This window comes from Leptodactylus fuscus, chromosome 11 (assembly GCF_031893055.1).
Source record: "Leptodactylus fuscus isolate aLepFus1 chromosome 11, aLepFus1.hap2, whole genome shotgun sequence".
In the NCBI taxonomy this organism is placed as follows: Eukaryota; Metazoa; Chordata; class Amphibia; order Anura; family Leptodactylidae; genus Leptodactylus; species Leptodactylus fuscus.
Window position 1 is genome coordinate 79,134,489 of NC_134275.1, and position 20,804 is coordinate 79,155,292.

General features: G+C 45.5%; 1 protein-coding gene across 1 annotated transcript; it reads right to left on the reverse strand.

Moving 5' to 3' along the window:
- Positions 1–2,775: 2,775 nt before the first annotated feature.
- Positions 2,776–20,597, reverse strand: LOC142184735 (complement factor B-like). The gene is made up of 18 exons (XM_075259791.1): positions 20,555–20,597; positions 19,887–20,084; positions 19,307–19,492; positions 18,199–18,372; positions 17,926–18,021; positions 17,230–17,357; positions 15,591–15,729; positions 11,617–11,748; positions 11,197–11,292; positions 9,001–9,138; positions 8,628–8,728; positions 8,134–8,251; positions 7,829–7,973; positions 7,170–7,249; positions 5,791–5,894; positions 4,185–4,317; positions 3,717–3,766; positions 2,776–2,931 (listed from the first exon to the last, which is right to left on the reverse strand). The coding sequence occupies exons 1-18, from the start codon at positions 20,586–20,588 to the stop codon at positions 2,776–2,778; spliced, it is 2,208 nt and encodes a 735-aa protein (XP_075115892.1). The 5' UTR covers positions 20,589–20,597.
- Between the last annotated feature and the right edge of the window lie 207 nt (positions 20,598–20,804).

Sequence of the window (20,804 nt, forward strand, 5' to 3'; positions counted from 1 at the left end):
GGCCCCTGCACACAGTATCATGTCCCATAGTGGCCCCTGCACACAGTATCATGTCCCATAGTGGTCCCTACCACAGTATAATGTCCCATAGAGGCCCCTACACACAGTATCCCATAGTGGCCCCTGCACACGGTATTATGTCCCATAGTTGCCCCTGCACACAGTATTATGTCCCATAGTGGCCCCTGCACTAGGTATTGTCCCCCATAGTGGCCCCTGCACACAGTATTATGCCCCATAGTGGCCCCTGCACACAGCATTATGCCTCATAGTGGCCCCTGCACACAGTATTATGTCCCACAGTGGCCCCTGCACACAGTATCATGTCCCATAGTGGCCCCTACACACAGTATTATGTCCCATAGTGACCCCTACACACAGTATCCCATAGTGACCCCTGCACACAGTATTATGTCCCATAGTTGCCCCTGCACACAGTATTATGTCCCATAGTGGCCCCTGCACACAGTATTATGTCCCATAGTGGCCCCTGCACTAGGTATTGTCCCCCATAGTGGCCCCTGCACACAGTATTATATCCCATAGTGGCCCCTACACACAGTATAATGTCCCATAGAGGCCCCTACACAGTGTAATATCACATAGCGGCCCCTCTACAGAGTATAATACCTTATAGTGGCCCCTCCACACAGTATAGCGGCCTCTCTTTTCAATTCCCAGAGTATAATGATTGGAGGCCCAGAGGAGGTTACAAACATAAAAACCAATGTTACCTACCTCTCCCGAGCTTTGGCACACTTTGTGATGCTTTTGCTCCTCTTCAATGATGGCACAGACGTCATGTGGGCTAAGCGTCATGGCAATGCATAATGATGCCGGCCTGGGCCAAGTGACTTTTGACATGTCAATAAAGAGGCCTGAAGGTTGTCTTGAGAATGCCCGAGTGCAGGAGAGGTGAGAAACACTGTTTTACATCTTCTCTCTCCTCCCCTGGGCCTCTGATCATTATACTTCAGGGTCTAAAAATGCCCCAGAGTATAATACTAGCAGTATTTTTGGAGGGTTCACTTTTTTTGGAGGCCTCAGTTACAGATCCCCGCTCATGCTCACAGCCACATCTGCTTCCTTTGGCCTTCCAAGGGCATTACAACAGGTACCAGCCAATAAAAAAAAAGCATCAGTATCAGTAAATTGGTGTAAGCAGCCATTTTCTTGTGGCCGTGGGCATGCGCAGTCTGCTTTGCCTTAGGTCCGAGGCCTAGAAGATTGAAACCCAGGACGGAAGAAGACACAGGGAGAGGCCATTGCAGAAGATGGAGGTGGTGCTGGAGAGTTCTCTCGCAGCATTGGGGACGCCCCCAGTTCTGTTTCAGCACAGAGGACCGCCCCCAGTGCTGCAAGAGAACTCATTTGCATGCCAAAGAAAACCAGATTATATACCGAACGGCGGCACGAAGAAGATATCTAAAGGTAAGATAAGAATAGCTTTCTTAAGGCTACTCCTACATGTTAGTTAGAAAAAAAGGGAATCCAATGATCCCTTTAAAAAAATTAATATATGTATAAAGCCGCAAAAATGCCCCTACCATTTTAAAATGAATCATATATATATATATATATATATATATATATATATATATAAAACAGCTAAAAATTAATAAAAACTAACATAAGGTAATTAATATTCTACAATATACAATATAACAATCTGCACCCTGCTGTGTGCCCAAATGACAGTTTATTCTCACATGTATGACATTGTTGTACCCCGGATAACCTACTTTACAATGCCATATGTGGGTATAAACTGCTGTTTGGGCACAGGAGGGAAGGAGCGCTGTTTGGTTTTTGGAGCACAGTTTGGTTTTGGAACGACATGCCACTTTTGCAGAGCCCCTTAATTGCCAGTAAAGTGGAATCTGCAGACATGTCACCCCATTTTGGAAACTACACCATTGTAATAATTTATCAAGTGGCGTAGCGAGAATTTTTAACCGTTGGGTGTTAAAATAATTAATCTAATTATTTGAGTATTCATTTAATTTCCAGAAATGAATGCGCAGTTCATAATGAAAAGTGAAAATTGCAATTTTTCCAGAGATTCGCCATTTCAATGCCGGATATGTTGTGCCCAGATTATGTCAGCAGGTACACACTCCAAAAACTGTTAAGCGGATATTATTCTTCTCTGATACAAGCCGGGTACAACATGTTACTCACTGAAATTAACTATTTCTGGAAAAATTGTAGTTTTATCCTTTCACCATCAGCTGCGCATTCATTTCTGTAAAATACACACAAAGGAAATAAACCTATGTATAATAAAATGTATAATTACATGTAATAATATTCTGTGAGAAATACTTCAATTTTCTTCAAAAATTTCAGGGGGTGCCATGACTTGGCCATGACTGTATGTAACAGGTTTATACTGTGAAAACCACAGCATGCATTTTAAAAAAAAATTAAGATCAATGTCTGAATACATTCTAATACAAGCTACGCAAAAAGACCTGGCTATATTGTGTATGTAACCAGCCGCTCCGCAGACTCATTCCAGCGGCACAGAGGATCAACAGGGTTAATACAAGGGAACGTTCTTAGAATTGTGATAATACATTTATTGTATCGGTGCAGAAGTTCCTATGTTGTGTTACATTTTCGTGAAAGCTAGATTGGACAGTGTATATGGTGCAGCCATTGTCTGGAAGATTCATTCAGGAATTCCAAATCAGACAACTTTTCCTTTAGCCAGTCCAACATTTGGAAGAGGTCAGTGGCTCCAATAGCCAATAGCGCCATCCTCTGGAAGTTTTAGTTCAAGAATTCTAACTCTTTCAGCTTATTCTTTAGCCAATCTGACACACGGAACAAATCCGTATGGAAGTCCCGAGACAGCGGCGGCACCAGTCCAGGTCTTCTTTTGGTTCCAGCACAGCTGTTGATGGTCCCCCAGCTGATAACGCCGACCTAAAGGGGAAAGGAGATGTCAGTACAAACAAAAGCACCTAAGGCCGGAGTCACACTGGTCTGTTTGTGGAAGTTTTTGTGACCAAAGGCCAGAAGTGGATTCAAAATCAATGGTTGATGGATCCATGTATGACTTTAGCTCAATGCAATGTAGCAGGAACAAAAAGACTGTGTGCGCCGACAGCCTTGGCAATGGATACAAGTGTCATGATGTTGAAGTATCCCATGTGATTAACGAAGACCGATAACCGATCTCAGTGGTAACCCCAGGGCCCATGATATCACAGAAAAGACCAGAAGATGTCCAAGACCCATAACGTCACAGAAAAAAGCTGAAGACATTGCACCTTCCAGGGGCCTCAGATTATTATATTCTGGGAAACCCAAAATATTTGAAAGTCTCATAATGAAACCAATTCCTTATGAGCCGGTTCACTCATCATATTGCACCATGGCTCAGAAGCTTCAAGTTACATTAGTGGGGTGCAAGCGATAGATATTGATGAACTATAATAAGAATAGGACATTAGTCCTGTCTTAGGCTATACTCACCTGATTGTGAAGAGCAACAGCCATGAAAAACAGATAAAACATCTGTAAACTGGTACAAATGATATTAAATCTACAGCGAAACTGGAGTCTGGGCACAAACATAGTGTAGGTCTGGCTCTTGGCTGCTTGGCTTCCCATGAATACGCCATTACATCTTATTAAATTGCACTTGGACAATGTCCAAAATCCAGTCAAAAACCCAAGAACTGCTACAGTATATGACAGCCACTTACCTGAACGTAACGTTGTCTGAAACGTACGATAAGAGGACCTCCGGCATCATCTGGGGTAAGAAGACAAGATGACTAGGATGAGTTTAGGTCGTATACCATAATTGTTCATATATGGCAGCTTTGGTATCACATAAGCAATGGTGGCTGGTGGTCTCAACCATAAAACATGTGGTGGGAAAGCCAACTAATCTAAGGATGGAAGCAGTGGATGGAAATCTCCGGCAAACACAACTTTGTCAGACAATTTCACTTTATTAAACTACAGACACCCAATGGACCCCGTTATACTTGGGCTCTGCCTTGTAACAGCACATCTGTCCGTTGTTCTAGTCCTTTGATGGACCAGAACAACAGACAGCCTAAATACAGGTGTGAACATAGCCCAGGGCCTACTGGTTGGTGGTGGGATTGGACGTACCGTATGAAAAGTTGTCATGGAAAGTTACTTAAAGTTTGAGGATGACTTACCTTTGCAGGTTTGTGGATCCACCTCAGGTTCTGTCCCCCCGGTACAGAAGAAGTTGTCAGTGATCAGATCTTTAATGTCTGGAATATTCTGGAATTTCTCTAGCTTTTTGGCATCTTCTAGACAAGTGAGTCTCTGTGGAGGAGAAAGGGATTTTGTGAACGTACAAGGTCTTGGTTTTTCTGACATTGACCCCTTAACCCCTTGGGACATTAAGGACTCAGCAATTTTGTTTTTTCACCCTTGTCTTATGAAAACCTTAAATGTCTATTTCTCTGTTCTTGCAGCCATATGAGGGCTTGGGTTTTTTTTTTTAATGGAAAAAGTTGCCTTTTGTAATGGCACATGATACCTTGAGAAAAATGTATTCATTTTTGGTGGTGGCATAACGTGATAAAAGGGATTGTCTAGGGTTAAGGTGGTCACGGTCTATTCTTAGGATAGTCCATCAATAATTGACACCAGGCCCCTGGACCAATCAACTATATAGTGCCATCTCTGATGTCTCCTGTACACAATACAGGGCTGGAAGCAGAAAGCTCTGTCCCCTGTATAACGTCCGGGCGCCGTCACTGCAGGTCCGCTCCTAATGACTTCAATGGGAGTTCAGCTGCAGTACCGGTGCTTGACCACTATATGGGGGACAGCGCTGTATTGTGTATAGGACGGGTGCCAGACGTCACTCCATGATCGGTCCCATAGCCAGATAGGTCTGGACAACCAATTTACCCCTTACACATTAGATATCTCCACATTCAATAATGCCCAATCTACAAACAAAGATGTTTTTAACACTGTAGCAGGAAAGAAAATCAAAATGGCCGAACTGCTGTATTTTGCCAACCCTAAAAATTTGACTAAAAAAACAAGTCCCAAAGTTGTATAAATAAAAAAAAAAAACCAAAACATCTTCTTATCCATCTCTGTACACAGAAATATATATAAATAAGGTACGGGTGTCACAAAATGGGAACTCCAAGAATTTTTTTTTATTGTTTAAACTTTTGGATTGTTAAAACTTAATAAAAACCTTGTAAATTTAATATCGCTGTAATGGCACTGAAAATTTTGGTTGAAATCAAAACCCGAACAAAATGGTGAAAATGCAGTTTTTTTGAGCTTCTCAATACATTGTACGGAATATTAAATGACATCACCAGAACGTAAGCCCCCGCACATCTCAGAAAATAAAATGTATGGCCTTAGAGAGGTGGGGAGCAAAAAAAGGAAAATGAATAAATAAAAAATGACCATGGCAGGAAGAGGTTAATAATGAAATTCTGTCTACCTGGCACTGCAGATAGAGGGAGCTCAAGAGTTTGCTGTGTTATTGAGTTCAGTGTCAGCCGCTAAGCGCCCTCTAGTGTCAGCTGCAGGTAGCTAGCGTGTTTGATAGAAAACATAGGTCTATGCAGGGAATCAGGAGTAAAATTGATTCAAATTAAAAAAAATCCAAAAAATCTCAAAAATACTTTATATCTGGTTTCACATGGCTGTAAGACAAGTCTGCACAGATCTGGGTCCATAATACAGACTGTAAGATACAGCAGCGTTATGTCCATGTACAATCTGCCCGTACACAATGTCCTTATTCCTCATTGTCCGCACCTTATTCCCGCGCTTTATGAGCACATTCTTCCCTTCATATTGCCTCTCCCTTTCTTCTGCAACAAACATGGCCCTGACCAGTCCTGAGGAGAGCAGCGTCTTCTCTGCAACATAGAAAATGTTATGGGCACAAGAACTTTTACATTTCCCATATCTCAGTGACATTTGCACTGTAGACCTGGTGAGCCTGTCTCCGGCCACCAACTACAAAGGAGCATTGACGGAAAGCAGATTGATGTGGCCTCCATTGCACGTGATGACAATTTTTGCATGGACCATCCCTTTTTATCAAAGCCCCAAGGGGTTTGATATGGAACAGAGATGGACATGACCCCACATGGATCAACTGTTTGGGGCTGCATCCAATTGGAGCAGAGCTACAGTAATGGCCCCCGGACACTATACAGGACATGGAGCCATTTGTTTCCTGCTTTGCGCACTGTATAGTACACAGACGAGGACAGCTGATCCCTGCCGGGCCAGTTGTCGGCCCCCCAATTATATATATTTTTTCCTAAAATGGCTGCTGCACATGTTAGGACAAGGAGAACTCTGGGAACGCGGGATCACCCACAATGCCATGCATGCAGACAATCAGCAGCCCTATAAATACTCTCCGCCATCTTGGATTCAGATATTTTCCAGTGTACTTAGTGCAGGGAGAGACATCAGCAGGCGCTAGGGAATGTAATAGAAAAGACATGAAATCTGATACTTTGCTCAATCGGAGTCCAGGGAAAGAGCGTTAGAAGTGAATGGAAAGGATATGGAGGAATTTATACACAGTATTGAAGAAGAACAGCGGTTCTAAGAGCGACGCCAGTCATGTGCGTGTCTTACCGACTCACTGTATTGTTTCACTACCACCAGACGCCCCATGCAGGGCACAATGTTCTACACCTCTTTAAAGACTCCCTGCAACCGAATTAATTCAGATTAAATCGAATTGTTTAGGAAAATTCGGCAAAGCGGCCAAATCGAATTTTTGAAAAATTCTCTCATCTCTAAGGATGACCCGCACGAGCGTCATCAATGCCTAAGGGAGAGAGAAGGACAAGACTGCAGGGGCGAAAGAGCAAATACTGTATCCCTGAGCAGAGGAGAAGTATGGCCTGGTCAGATGGATCCAGGTTTCTGAGGCGCCATTGTGATAGGATGGGCAGAATTTGGCACGAGCAGCAGGAATCAATGAACCCTTCCTGTCAGATGAGAATAGTTCAGATTTATGGGGAAGGTTTTCTTGGCACAGCCTGGGTGCAGTTCTGAAGGCAAAAAGAGCTCCAATGTCCTACGAGATGGGGGTCTCTAATAAATGGGCCGTCCAGTGTAGATAGAAGAACATTAATCTAACATGTTTAGTCTTTCCTTCCGTCACTCACCATGGTCGCTGCATGTCACCGCTATCCCTCGTTGTTTTAAAGCCCAGGACGTCCCTGTTGTACATGGAAGACAGATGGGTCTGTAGGAACGGCAAGATGTGTTAGACATGTCTTCTCTATTGCAATTTTTGCAATAGAGACAATGGCTTTGTGGCAGCTTATTGACATTGTATCTGCAGATTTCTATTATACGACTATTTTTCACAATAATGCTGATATATTATTTGTGAGGAACAGTTTTTGGACTTTTCCCAATGTCTCATGAAAGTTCTTACCCCAGTGCCCCTATGCTCTCCCTATAACCATACAAGCCACGGTGACTCATAGCACATCCAACCTTGGTGCCTCCATAACAGTCACAACCACAGTGCTCCATAAACACTACCAGGCCCAGTACCCAAAAGCCAGTCGAGGTGGACACAACTGGGCCATCATGTCAACAGCAATTAGGGATGACGCCCCATGTTGCAGAAAAGTAGTTTTTTGTGTTGTAGATTTTGTTGTGATAGGAAGTTCTTATACGTCTACCTCCGGCTCAATCCATGCCTGGTTGCAAAATCTGCAACCAAAAGCTTTGTTTCTGCAACTTGTGTCCCCAGGATAAAGGTTTTTTGTCCAATGTTGCCCAGTGAGAAATCAGAAATCTTCACTTATTTTACCTGACTTTTCTGGAATACTGAATCCTCTCTCCCAGTTCAATGAGAGCCAAGTCATAGTCAAAGGATTTCTCCACCATCTTGTCCCGCTTGCCGAGTGGGTCGTACTTATCATGTCGGTAGAGACTCTTCACTTTCAGTGACCTGTCTACAATAAAGGTAAGTAGGGTAAGGAGAAACCTAGGTAGTCCTGAGTGTCTCAGTTCTATAGGATTGTCTCCAAAATGCTCGTATCCTGCTTAGAGAACACGTTGGAGGTTGTAGTTGGAAACAGCAAGTGGTTATATGTATCTGATGGGAGTACTTACCTCCAACCCTGACAGTGATGTGATGGAGTTCTTCATCTAGATGGAAGCAGTGAGCGGCAGTCAAGATAAAAGATTTGCTCACAATTGATCCTTTACATCTTTCTTCAGATCCTGGACGCTTCGTTTTAAGAAACAAATAGAACAAGTATTAATCGGCGCGGTTAGTACCAGGTATAACATTACATATAACCTACGGCCGACACGTCATGCGCATGGTCTTCTAGCACTGGGACACTGCGGAGGAGATTTACTGATTTTATCGCAGCAGAATTTTCACACAAGTCACCTTGATTCACACAAGTCACATTGATTTGCACATAATCAGATACTTGGGTCTTCCTCATAAAAAGGCTTGTCCAATTTAAAAAAAAATTGTCCTTTTTACTGTTGTTCTGGTTCACCCACCGACCCGAACACGGAGAGGCGACACTAACGTGAACCAGCGACAAGCGGTACATTTATACCCCAGCAGGAGCTCGGTGGTGGCCACTTACACTGATGGTAATTTTAGCAATCCAGGGATACGTTACTTCCACTCCTTCATCTTTAGATGGTTCTTTGGAAAGTCCGCACCTCTGAAGAACTTCTGCCTCATCTAATAGTAAGTGGAGACAAGAAGTAAATGCACAGAGGGAAAAATATGGTCGGTGCCCAAATCCCATCATAGAGACTGAACCCCAATGATCCCCATCACTGGCACATAAAGGAGAACTTGGCATGACCCTTGTCACATAAGTCTGTAGACCCTCAAACCCTCTAAACAGCCATTACTATACTTGATTGCGCCCCTTACCATATTGGTGCTCCGCACCGGCAGACACAATGACATCATCACCAATATGGAGGGACAGGTGGAAATAGTCTTACCTAACATTTCATCAAAGGCCTCCCTCATACGATCTACAGATTCTGTCTTGAAGACATGCTTCTCAGGATCTTTCTTGGATGCAAGATCATTGATGTGCTCTTCATCTATATCATCACCAATGCCAAAGACATAGATATCTGTATATAGGAGTAAAATCATTAAAGGGAGTCAAAATACCCCTTAAACCAATAATAGTGCAGTGTAGGGGCCTTTATTAGGAGCAGAAACATACCCTCGTGGCCACAAACTGATGAAGCAATGCAGAGATAATCATCTTTTAATTGATATGCAAATCACTCCGTAAGTGCACTGGAGGCGGGGCCTGATTTACCAGGTTTACTTACAAACAGCCATGATGCATATTCATAAATATTGCTAATAAAATATGACCTTTAAAGGACAGATTATTTACAAAAGATCAGGGCAAAATCTTTACGTTATGGGTTACCATTCCTGACATTCCACATACATGTAGGGGGGAAATCTGAAAGATCAGCAGCATGAAGCGCGGTGTAATAGGACATCAGGGTGTAATAGGACGGCAGGGTGTAATAGGACATCAGGGTGTAATAGGACGGCAGGGTGTAATAGGACAGCAGGGTGTAATAGGATAGCATGGTGTAATAGGAATGCAGGGTGTAATAGGACAGCAGGGTGTAATAGGACATCAGGGTGTAATAGGACGGCAGGGTGTAATAGGAATGCAGGGTGTAATAGGACAGCAGGGTGTAATAGGACGGCAGGGTGTAATAGGACGGCAGGGTGTAATAGGAATGCAGGGTGTAATAGGACAGCAGGGTGTAATAGGACAGCAGGGTGTAATAGGAATGCAGGGTGTAATAGGACAGCAGGGTGTAATAGGACATCAGGGTGTAATAGGACATCAGGGTGTAATAGGAATGCAGGGTGTAATAGGACAGCAGGGTGTAATAGGACATCAGGGTGTAATAGGACATCAGGGTGTAATAGGACGGCAGGGTGTAATAGGACTGCAGGGTGTAATAGGACGGCAGGGTGTAATAGGACTGCAGGGTGTAATAGGATGGCAGGGTGTAATAGGACTGCAGGGTGTAATAGGACGGCAGGGTGTAATAGGATGGCAGGGTGTAATAGGACATCAGGGTGTAATAGGACGGCAAGGTGTAATAGGACGGCAAGGTGTAATAGGACGGCAGGGTGTAATAGGACGGCAGGGTGTAATCGGACGTCAGAGTGTAATAGGACAGCAGGGTGTAATAGGACGGCAGGGTGTAATAGGACATCAGGGTGGACATTAGGGTGTAATAGGACGGCAGGGTGTAATAGGATGGCAGGGTGTAATAGGACTGCAGGGAGTAATAGGACTGCAGGGTGTAATAGGACGGCAGGGTGTAATAGGACGGCAGGGTGTAATAGGATATCAGGGTGTAATAGGACTGCAGGGTGTAATAGGACTGCAGGGTGTAATAGGACATCAGGATGTAATAGGACTGCAGGGTGTAATAAGACTTCAGGGTGTAATAGGACAGCAGGGTGTAATAGGACGGCAGGGTGTAATAGGACTGCAGGGTGTAATAGGACATAAGGATGTAATAGGACTGCAGGGTGTAATAGGACGGCAGGGTGTAATAGGACAGCAGGGTGTAATAGGACGGCAGGGTGTAAGGGCCCCTTCACACGGAGGATACGCTGGCTGATTTTGAACGTGTAAACGTTCCGAATCAGCAGTGTTTAAAACAGGTCCCATTGCTTTCTATGGGAGCCGGCATACGCAAGCTCCCCATAGAAATGAATGGGAAAAAGCAGCCAGCGTATCCTCCATGTGAAGGGGCCCTAATAGGATATCTCACTATGAGACTGTCTTGATATTGATATTAAAAATGTGAAAAAGTCCAAGGATGGCAGATTCATATCAACCAATAGCATTGATCAATAAGGAAGATTTTGTGAAATACTTTAGCTTGAGACTCCTCCCTGTTGACTCCCCTTTGGATTCATTGGAACAGTGATCAGAAAGGTGCGCCCCAACTACATTCATCTCAATCGAAGCTCTGGATATAGCAGAGCACTGGACTTTGGCAGAGCCATTGACATGAATGGAGAAGAGATGGTATCAAACTACAGTGAAGAAGCCTTTAAAAACTACAGGAAAAGACTCAGACTGTGACAATAAAATCCGGACAGAAGTATAAATCATATATATATATATTCCATACCCAGATAATCTTCCCGATCATTATCATCCCTGATGTCCAGGAGTTCTCGGATCCGCTTCACCTCCACAGTCGGGTCTCCACCATCGTTATGTTTCCCTAAGGGTGACAAACAGTTGCTGTAAGTAGGACATGATGGCAATGAATGTGATGGTGGAGACGTGAAGTGCGGGGGCAAGGACACAGCACTGGCTGCAGATTGGGGTAACTTGTCTCAAGTCGTCTCCACATGAGGTCATCTTGTGCTGGACCTTTAGGACCTATTGTATTGTCGGAGCCTGGGCTCACCACTGAACCTTCTGATGGGTCAGTCCAACTCTGCCCGGGAATTTGTGGAGGAAGACGGGTCACTGACAAACAGAAGCGCGGCCGAGATGATAGAAGGACCAAGCACTGATCCCCCGACTACAGCCGGATACTTACCATCTGTCATCAGAAGGATAACATTTCTTTTCTCTAGGAACTTTTTGGGGTCTCTGTGTTGTTGCAGAGACAACATATTGAAAACTTCTCTCAGACCACCCTGAGTATTTGTTCCTGTTTTATCTTCATGTTCTACAAAGCAAATAAGATGAAGGTCAGAAACACAAGAAGTAATAGAGATGGTCTACAGGCCCTTACAAAGCTGAATGGTTTTAGAACTCAACCATTGAAGTCCTGCCACAAAGACCCAACTTGTAAAGGGTTCCTGGCACTAAGGTGACCACAAAGTGTCATTATGCTGGTCCTCCAGGTGATCAACTGGAATATGGGGCCAACCTGGAAGTAATGTCTGTGTAATATAGGACCGGTCCTCCAGGGCGAGATGTTCTATGTAAGCAATCCCTACTCGGCAGGAGGTGACAGGCCTGAATCCAGTATGTGGGTCACAAGTCACCCCATATCCACAGAATAGGGAATTGGTGAAGGTCTAACCGTTGAAACTCCCACTGAGCACATTGATAGGTTACTGTCACCAGACCCAGCATATCACCCCAGTCCTGCAGATAGATAGGTTACTGTCACCAGAACCAGCATATCACCCCAGTCCTGCAGATACATAGGTTACTGTCACCAGAACCAGCATATCACCCCAGCCCTGCAGATAGATAGGTTACTGTCACCAGAACCAGCATATCACCCAGCCCTGCAGATAGATAGGTTACTGTCACCAGAACCAGCATATCACCCAGCCCTGCAGATAGATAGGTTACTGTCACCAGAACCAGCATATCACCCCAGCCCTGCAGATAGATAGGTTACTGTCACCAGACCCAGCATATCACCCAGCCCTGCAGATAGATAGGTTACTGTCACCAGAACCAGCATATCACCCAGCCCTGCAGATAGATAGGTTACTGTCACCAGAACCAGAATATCACCCCAGCCCTGCAGATAGATAGGTTACTGTCACCAGATCCATCATATCACCCCAGCCCTGCAGATAGATAGGTTACTGTCACCAGAACCAGCATATCACCCAAGCCCTGCAGATAGATAGGTTACTGTCACCAGATCCATCATATCACCCCAGCCCTGCAGATAGATAGGTTACTGTCACCAGAACCAGCATATCACCCCAACCCTGCAGATAGATAGGTTACTGTCACCAGACCCAGCATATCACCCCAGCCCTGCAGATAGATAGGTTATTGTCACCAGAACCAGCATATCACCCCAGTCCTGCAGATAGATAGGTTACTGTCACCAGACCCAGCATATCACCCCAGCCCTGCAGATAGATAGGTTAGTGTCACCAGAACCAGCATATCACCCCAGCCCTGCAGATAGATAGGTAAGATGTTCCCCCATCTCTGCCCCCAAATTCATGTCCCACCATCTCTGCCCCAGATGCATGTCCCCCCATCTCTGCCACAAGATTCATGTCCTCTCCTTCATCTGCCCCCAGTTTCACGTTTAACCTCAGTGTACACATTAAACTTACCTTCTCCTCGCTCCCCCTATCTATCTGCAGGGCTGGGGTGATATGCTGGTTCTGGTGACACTAACCTATCTATCTGCAGGACTGGGGTGATATGCTGGTTCTGGTGACAGTAACCTATCTATCTGCAGGGCTGGGGTGATATGCTGGTTCTGGTGACAGTAACCTATGTATCTGCAGGACTGGGGTGATATGCTGGTTCTGGTGACAGTAACCTATCTATCTGCAGGGCTGGGGTGATATGCTGGGTCTGGTGACAGTAACCTATCTATCTGCAGGGCTGGGGTGATATGCTGGTTCTGGTGACACTAAGCTATCTATCTGCAGGGCTGGGGTGATATGCTGGTTCTGGTGACAGTAACCTATCTATCTGCAGGGCTGGGGTGATATGCTGGATCTGGTGACAGTAACCTATCTATCCGCAGGGCTAGGGGTAATATGCTGGTTCTGGTGACAGTAACCTATCTATCTGCAGGACTGGGAGATATGCTGGTTCTGGTGACAGTAACCTATCTATCTGCTGGGCTGGGGTGATATGCTGGTTCTGGTGACAGTAACCTATCTATCTGCAGGGCTGGGGTGATATGCTGGATCTGGTGACAGTAACCTATCTATCCGCAGGGCTAGGGGTAATATGCTGGTTCTGGTGACAGTAACCTATCTATCTGCAGGACTGGGAGATATGCTGGTTCTGGTGACAGTAACCTATCTATCTGCAGGGCTGGGGTGATATGCTGGTTCTGGTGACAGTAACCTATCTATCTGCAGGGCTGGGGTGATATGCTGGTTCTGGTGACACTAACCTATCTATCTGCAGGGCTGGGGTGATATGCTGGGTCTGGTGACAGTAACCTATCTATCTGCAGGGCTGGGGTGATATGCTGGGTCTGGTGACAGTAACCTATCTATCTGCAGGGCTGGGGTGATATGCTGGGTCTGGTGACAGTAACCTATCTATCTGCAGGGCTGGGGTGATATGCTGGTTCTGGTGACACTAACCTATCTATCTGCAGGGCTGGGGTGATATGCTGGTTCTGGTGACAGTAACCTATCTATCTGCAGGGCTGGGGTGATATGCTGGTTCTGGTGACACTAACCTATCTATCTGCAGGGCTGGGGTGATATGCTGGTTCTGGTGACAGTAACCTATCTATCTGCAGGGCTGGGGTGATATGCTGGTTCTGGTGACACTAACCTATCTATCTGCAGGGCTGGGGTGATATGCTGGGTCTGGTGACACTAACCTATCTATCTGCAGGGCTGGGGTGATATGCTGGGTCTGGTGACAGTAACCTATCTATCTGCAGGGCTGGGGTGATATGCTGGGTCTGGTGACAGTAACCTATCTATCTGCAGGGCTAGGGGTAATATGCTGGTTCTGGTGACACTAACCTATCTATCTGCAGGGCTGGGGTGATATTCTGGGTCTGGTGACACTAACCTATCTATCTGCAGGGCTAGGGGTAATATGCTGGTTCTGGTGACAGTAACCTATCTATCTGCAGGACTGGGAGATATGCTGGTTCTGGTGACAGTAACCTATCTATCTGCAGGGCTGGGGTGATATGCTGGTTCTGGTGACACTAACCTATCTATCTGCAGGGCTGGGGTGATATGCTGGTTCTGGTGTCACTAACCTATCTATCTGCAGGGCTGGGGTGATATGCTGGGTCTGGTGACAGTAACCTATCTATCTGCAGGACTGGGGTGATATGCTGGGTCTGGTGACAGTAACCTATCTATCTGCAGGGCTGGGGTGATATGCTGGGTCTGTTGACAGTAACCTATCTATCTGCAGGGCTGGGGTGATATGCTGGTTCTGGTGTCACTAACCTATCTATCTGCAGGGCTGGGGTGATATGCTGGGTCTGGTGACAGTAACCTATCTATCTGCAGGACTGGGGTGATATGCTGGTTCTGGTGACAGTAACCTATCTATCTGCAGGGCTGGGGTGATATGCTGGTTCTGGTGACAGTAACCTATCTATCTGCAGGGCTGGGGTGATATGCTGGGTCTGTTGACAGTAACCTATCTATCTGCAGGGCTGGGGTGATATGCTGGTTCTGGTGACAGTAACCTATCTATCTGCAGGACTGGGGTGATATGCTGGGTCTGGTGACAGTAACCTATCTATCTGCAGGGCTGGGGTGATATGCTGGGTCTGTTGACAGTAACCTATCTATCTGCAGGGCTGGGGTGATATGCTGGGTCTGGTGACAGTAACCTATCTATCTGCAGGGCTGGGGTGATATGCTGGGTCTGTTGACAGTAACCTATCTATCTGCAGGGCTGGGGTGATATGCTGGTTCTGGTGACAGTAACCTATCTATCTGCAGGACTGGGGTGATATGCTGGGTCTGGTGACAGTAACCTATCTATCTGCAGGGTTCTGGTGAAACGTTCCCTTTAAGTGTCTGACTGATGTTCTGTGACTATATAACCTCACCACTAACAAAGTGACATGAGCGACATTACCTGAATATTGAAATGTCTGTATCTTCTTGATGACCGCCTCAGCGTCCGTGCTGTCCTCATCCGAGAGCCGCACTATGGGTTTTACAAATGAAGCATAGGAGATGACCCCATAACGAAGGGTGAAGTCGAAACTGGCCATCTGTAAAGATATAGTGATATAGAGGAGCTCTAGGATTATAACTCAGTTTTAGAATTTGCATTGAAAGCAGGATAAGAGGTGATATTTGTATATTTGATATATTTTGTATAGTTTGGGGACTGATTGCTGTTTTTTTATTCACATTGTATATCCCTACTATAGTATATTTATTTATGTGCAGTATTATATATAGCAGTGTGATTTATACAACTGTATGGCGGTGTATTATATTACAACTTATGGCATTACTATCTGAGCATCATTTTGGATGCTTATAAATCAGTGCTATATATTTGATATAGGTTTCCATTTTAACCGTATTGGGGGGATTCAGCAGATGGTCTCACACAAGCATACCTCCCAACCGTCCCGACTTCCGCGGGACATTCACGATTCCAGTGACATGTCTCGCGGTCCCGATTGGAGGGAGGTATGTCCCGATTTCAACTGTGTTGAACACATATGTGGCTAAAGCAAGGAGCTGTCACAGCTCAGCTCCTTGCTTTGCCGCTGCATTCCGGCTAGTCGCTATGTAGACGCGATGTGATGACGTCACATTGCGCCTACAACTGTGTGCGAGAGAGAGAGAGAGAGAGAGACGTGGCGAGAGCAGCGGAGGAGCGAAGAGAAGGTAAGTTTAATGTATACACTGAGGTGGAACATGAAACTGGGGGCAGATGAAGGAGAGGACGCATGACACTGGGGGCAGAGATGGAGGGACATGAATCTGGGGGCAGAGATGGAGGGGACATGAATCTGGGGGCAGAGATGGAGGGACATGAATCTGGGGGCAGAGATGGAGGGGACATGAATCTGGGGGCAGAGATGGAGGGGACATGAATCTGGGGGCAGAGATGGAGAGGACGGCATGACACTGGGGGCAGAGATGGGGGACATGAATCTGGGGGCAGAGATGGAGGGGACATGAATCTGGGGGCAGAGATGGAGGGGACATGAATCTGGGGGCAGAGATGGAGGGGGGACATGAATCTGGGGGCAGAGATGGAGGGGACATGAATCTGGGGGCAGAGATGGAGGGACATGAATCTGGGGGCAGAGATGGAGGGACATGAATCTGGGGGCAGAGATGGAGGGGGGACATGAATCTGGGGCAGAGATGGAGGGGACATGAATCTGGGGGCAGAGATGGAGTGGACATGAATCTGGGGGCAGAGATGGAGGGGACATGAATCTGGGGCAGAGATGGAGGGGGGACATGAATCTGGGGGCAGAGATGGAGGGGACATGAATCTAGGGGAGAGATACAGGGGGGACATATAATTTACGGGTGACTGTAGGAGGATTATACTGTGTGTGGGCACATGAAAAATTAATGAGAATGGGCGGAGTCAACATAAAAGTGGGCGTGGCACATTGTGTCCCTCTTTCGGTTCTTCAAAAGTTGGGAGGTATGCACAAGGTCCTACCCGACATGAGACCGTCCCAGCCTAGAGGAGCCTCCTCGGACAGAGGCCATGACCCTGTATATGTTGACCGTACCTTTTCTATGAACACTATGCTGGCCTCCTTTGCGGTCTCGAAGTTTCTCTTTCCGACACTTCTAGAGGTATCAATTACAATGAAGATGTTCATGTCACCGTCTCTTCTCACTCTAAAAATGTTCCGTTCTGGAAAGAAAGAGAAAAAATATACGGAGACATATCAGTATCTATATAGCTGACCTAGTATGAGAGGCGATTGAGGGCCCCTTTGCCAAAACAGTGTAGGGGCCCCTAATATTTGATGTTGAAATCCTTCTCTTAGCGCCCCTCCATCATGGCTGGTCAGGGCTTCAGTACGTCGCGGTCATTGTAAGATATAGAAGGTCCTGGAGAACTAAGCACAGATCTTTTGTGGATGTTGCTCGCTCCAATCCGTCTGTCTTTTCATATCATCCCAGACAGACTGGACGATGATGAGATCAGGGCTCCTCCTCCTCCAAAGGGCAAAGGTCACATCAAATATTGATGGGGTTTACCTATAATTCACTCTTACTTTGAAGCATTTTTCCTAAACCTGTCTAAAAGTTTTGCACAGTACTCCCTACATCTCTGCGGTGACTGTGCTTGATATTGTAGTTCGGCTCACTTCTAACCACTGGGACAAGTTTACAATTTTAAGTCCTGGATAACCTCTGTAACCCGCTATAACCTGGGTATTCTCCATTGTGGGGTCCATGTCATTGACTCTTCTCACCTTCTACTTTATCCAGATCAGATGCTTCAATGATTTCAGAAATGGAGGCAGAGAAAGTCTGCGCCACCTCCGGAGGAGTATCATATGTATACCAGACTGGGGAGGAAGAAGGGAAAGCGTCACCTATAACATCCAGCAGGGATCTCACTATCACAACTAGATGGGACGTAGGAGATTAGAAAGCTGCGCCTGTTATTTCCTTCCCCAGAAACAGCGCCACTCTTCTCTAAAAGTTAGATACCCCCTTTAAGAATGGGATCTGATGGATCTTACATCTGCAGGACGGTTCTGCTCCGGACCAGCGCTTGTTCTTCATACATGTTCTCTCCTTGGAGCCGAACATCCGCAGCCCTCGCTGGCATTCATACGTCACTGTGTCGCCACTCTGGTAGGAAGTCCCTACTTTTGTAGCCCCGATGGGAATCCCTGGGTTTGGACAGTCTCCCACTGTGGGGAGGTCATGTAGGAAAAGCAGAAAAGTTATTGTGTCCAAGTAGAAGAGACATAGAATAGAACGTAGATTCATTTCCGCCATCCACAGCACAACCACACTAGATGTAATAAAAGCAATTTTGCACATTTGCAAAACAAAATTGATGGTAGAGACACAAGTATAACGCACATTGTATCTTCAGCACTCTATTGCACAAAATGTGTAAAAAAATAAAACATGACACTGATGTGCAATGAACCCAAATGTGTGCAGGACCTATTGCTGTTGAAGGTCCTGCATCAGTGATGCGACCATATATGGGCAGGTTCTGTCACTGTAGAAGGACCTACACAGATAAGGTCACATGGCCGTGCAGGTTCTCAAAACAGTGAGCAGAGCTCGATAGATTTATTTTGAGGTCTGATCTTGGTTTCTGTATTTTTTTGGGGGTGTCTGAGGTTTATGTTTATTTTGGGGTTCATATTTATTGAGGGGTCTGTATTTTTATGGGGGCTGCATTTATTTAGGGACTCACATCTGTGGTTCTGTATTCATTTATGAACCACTTGTATACAGCACACTGAAGGGCATTTCCATTGTAGTTTGTGGCCATGGGCTGAAAATAATCCTTGGTGCCGTCCAGCGTTACACAGGCCGTGTCAAAAGGTGAAGTACAGGGTTATAAAAACAGGCTGTTTCCATAAATAGCGCCACACTAATCCATGGTTGAGTCTGGTATTGCAGCTCAGCTCCATTTTGATAATGCCATGTCTTCTGACCCTGGACTTCTCCTTTGCAGGTTGCGTTGCAGGTCCAGCATTTATTGTCCATTTTATCATCTATTACTATATTATTACTGATACATCTATTGTTAGATCACTTTATGATATATTTACCCTTCTATTATCTATAACATTATTATTAATACATATTTGACCTTATTCGTACCATTATTATCGCATTTCGTTTCTTCTCCACTCCATTTTCCATTTGCCTGACATGTGCGGTTTTCTGGTCCATACATGTGAAATCCTGCCCAGCACTCAAATTGCAGAACGTCCCCCACAAAATATCTTGGTTTCCGGGGGAAGAACTCTCCATGTTCAAACTGGACTGGTCTGGGGCACTGCACAACTGGAGGGGGATGGGAAGAAATAGGACATGAGAATGATCTGGTGAGTATGGGCGCCGGTACTAGTGGTGGGCACAATGGTACAAGTATTGTAACCCAAAGCTTAAGAAGAAGTCAACCTTTCCTGAATCATCTGTGGGGCAAGCCCAATATTGCTCAGTGACACAGTCATATATATTCTACTCTCTATTGGCAGTAGCTTAAAGCTCCAGGACCCCATAACACAATCTTTCCCCCCAACCTCTCATGCACCAGTTATAATACTGGCATCATCTTCTGTGGCAGAGGAGCCTTCGATCCCCGGCAGGTACCAAGGTCTTAGTGTGACCCCCTATGGCTGTGCCCCTGATTATTGCCTCTATATCTTGGCAGGGCTCAGTGGGTGCAGTCACTTACCTCTACATTCAGCCCTCACTTTTTCATTCTTCCATTGCCCATTAGATTGGCACTCCCGTGAGTAGGCCGGGTGCGGGTACTTTCCTTCAGGACAGGTGTACTCCACCCTACTACCAATATGTGTCCCATTGGTCAGACGATATTCACCACCGGTAATGGCTACTTTATCAGGGTCACATCCAGGGGCAGCAACAGACACTAAAACCAAAAAGGGGTAGAGGTAATAAAAAACATGCAAAAGCATCGGAAGGAATGAATTAGAATGGAGGGAGACATTGTTTGCCCAATATATATAATAACACATTGGGAGCCTGAGCTACAGCTTGTATTGTACTCCAGAGCTGCATTCACAGTTCTGCGCTCTTCATGTTTCATGCCTGTTTATAGCCTGCTTGCTGGGAAGCGTATGCGACACACCAGGGACCATGCGGTAATAATCTAATGGTATCATAGGAGATCAGTTTGTAAGGAAGTGTCTGACGACAAACTTGCTGACAGTTTCCAATAGCCCACAGCAGATTTATGAATACAGCTCTGGAGTATAATATAGACCGGTATCAAGCCAAGAACCTCCTTGTGAAAAAAGTTCCCACTGAGTACCCCTAATGGGCGCTGCTCCTAATCTCAGTCATTTCTATACTTCTCCTGGGATCTCTCCTGTTACTTACGTGTTATGTAGCTGAGTAGTATTACAGGTAACATCTTGTGCCCTCTTTCTCATGCCCGGCCGTCGTCTTCTTGCACTCCTCTCCTTCCGGGATATATACCGTGGAAAAGGATTTGTTGCTGTTTATATAGCGGGGTTATTGGCCAAGAGAATTCCTGTTAATTTACAAAATGAACAGTTTCTCAATATGTATTTACATAGAGGAGTTGCCAAACCGAGTTACCCAATTCTGTATATACATGAACATGAGG

Bases quoted from the DNA above. Each gene is read 5' to 3' on its own strand.
- LOC142184735 (XM_075259791.1), bottom strand. From the start codon at position 20,588: ATGTTACCTGTAATACTACTCAGCTACATAACAC. The intron at 18,022-18,198 runs GTAAGATCCATC...CTTCCTCCCCAG, and splicing joins AGCAGAACCGTCCTGCAGAT to TCTGGTATACATATGATACT. The intron at 15,730-17,229 runs GTACGGTCAACA...ATATCTTTACAG, and splicing joins GCATAGTGTTCATAGAAAAG to ATGGCCAGTTTCGACTTCAC.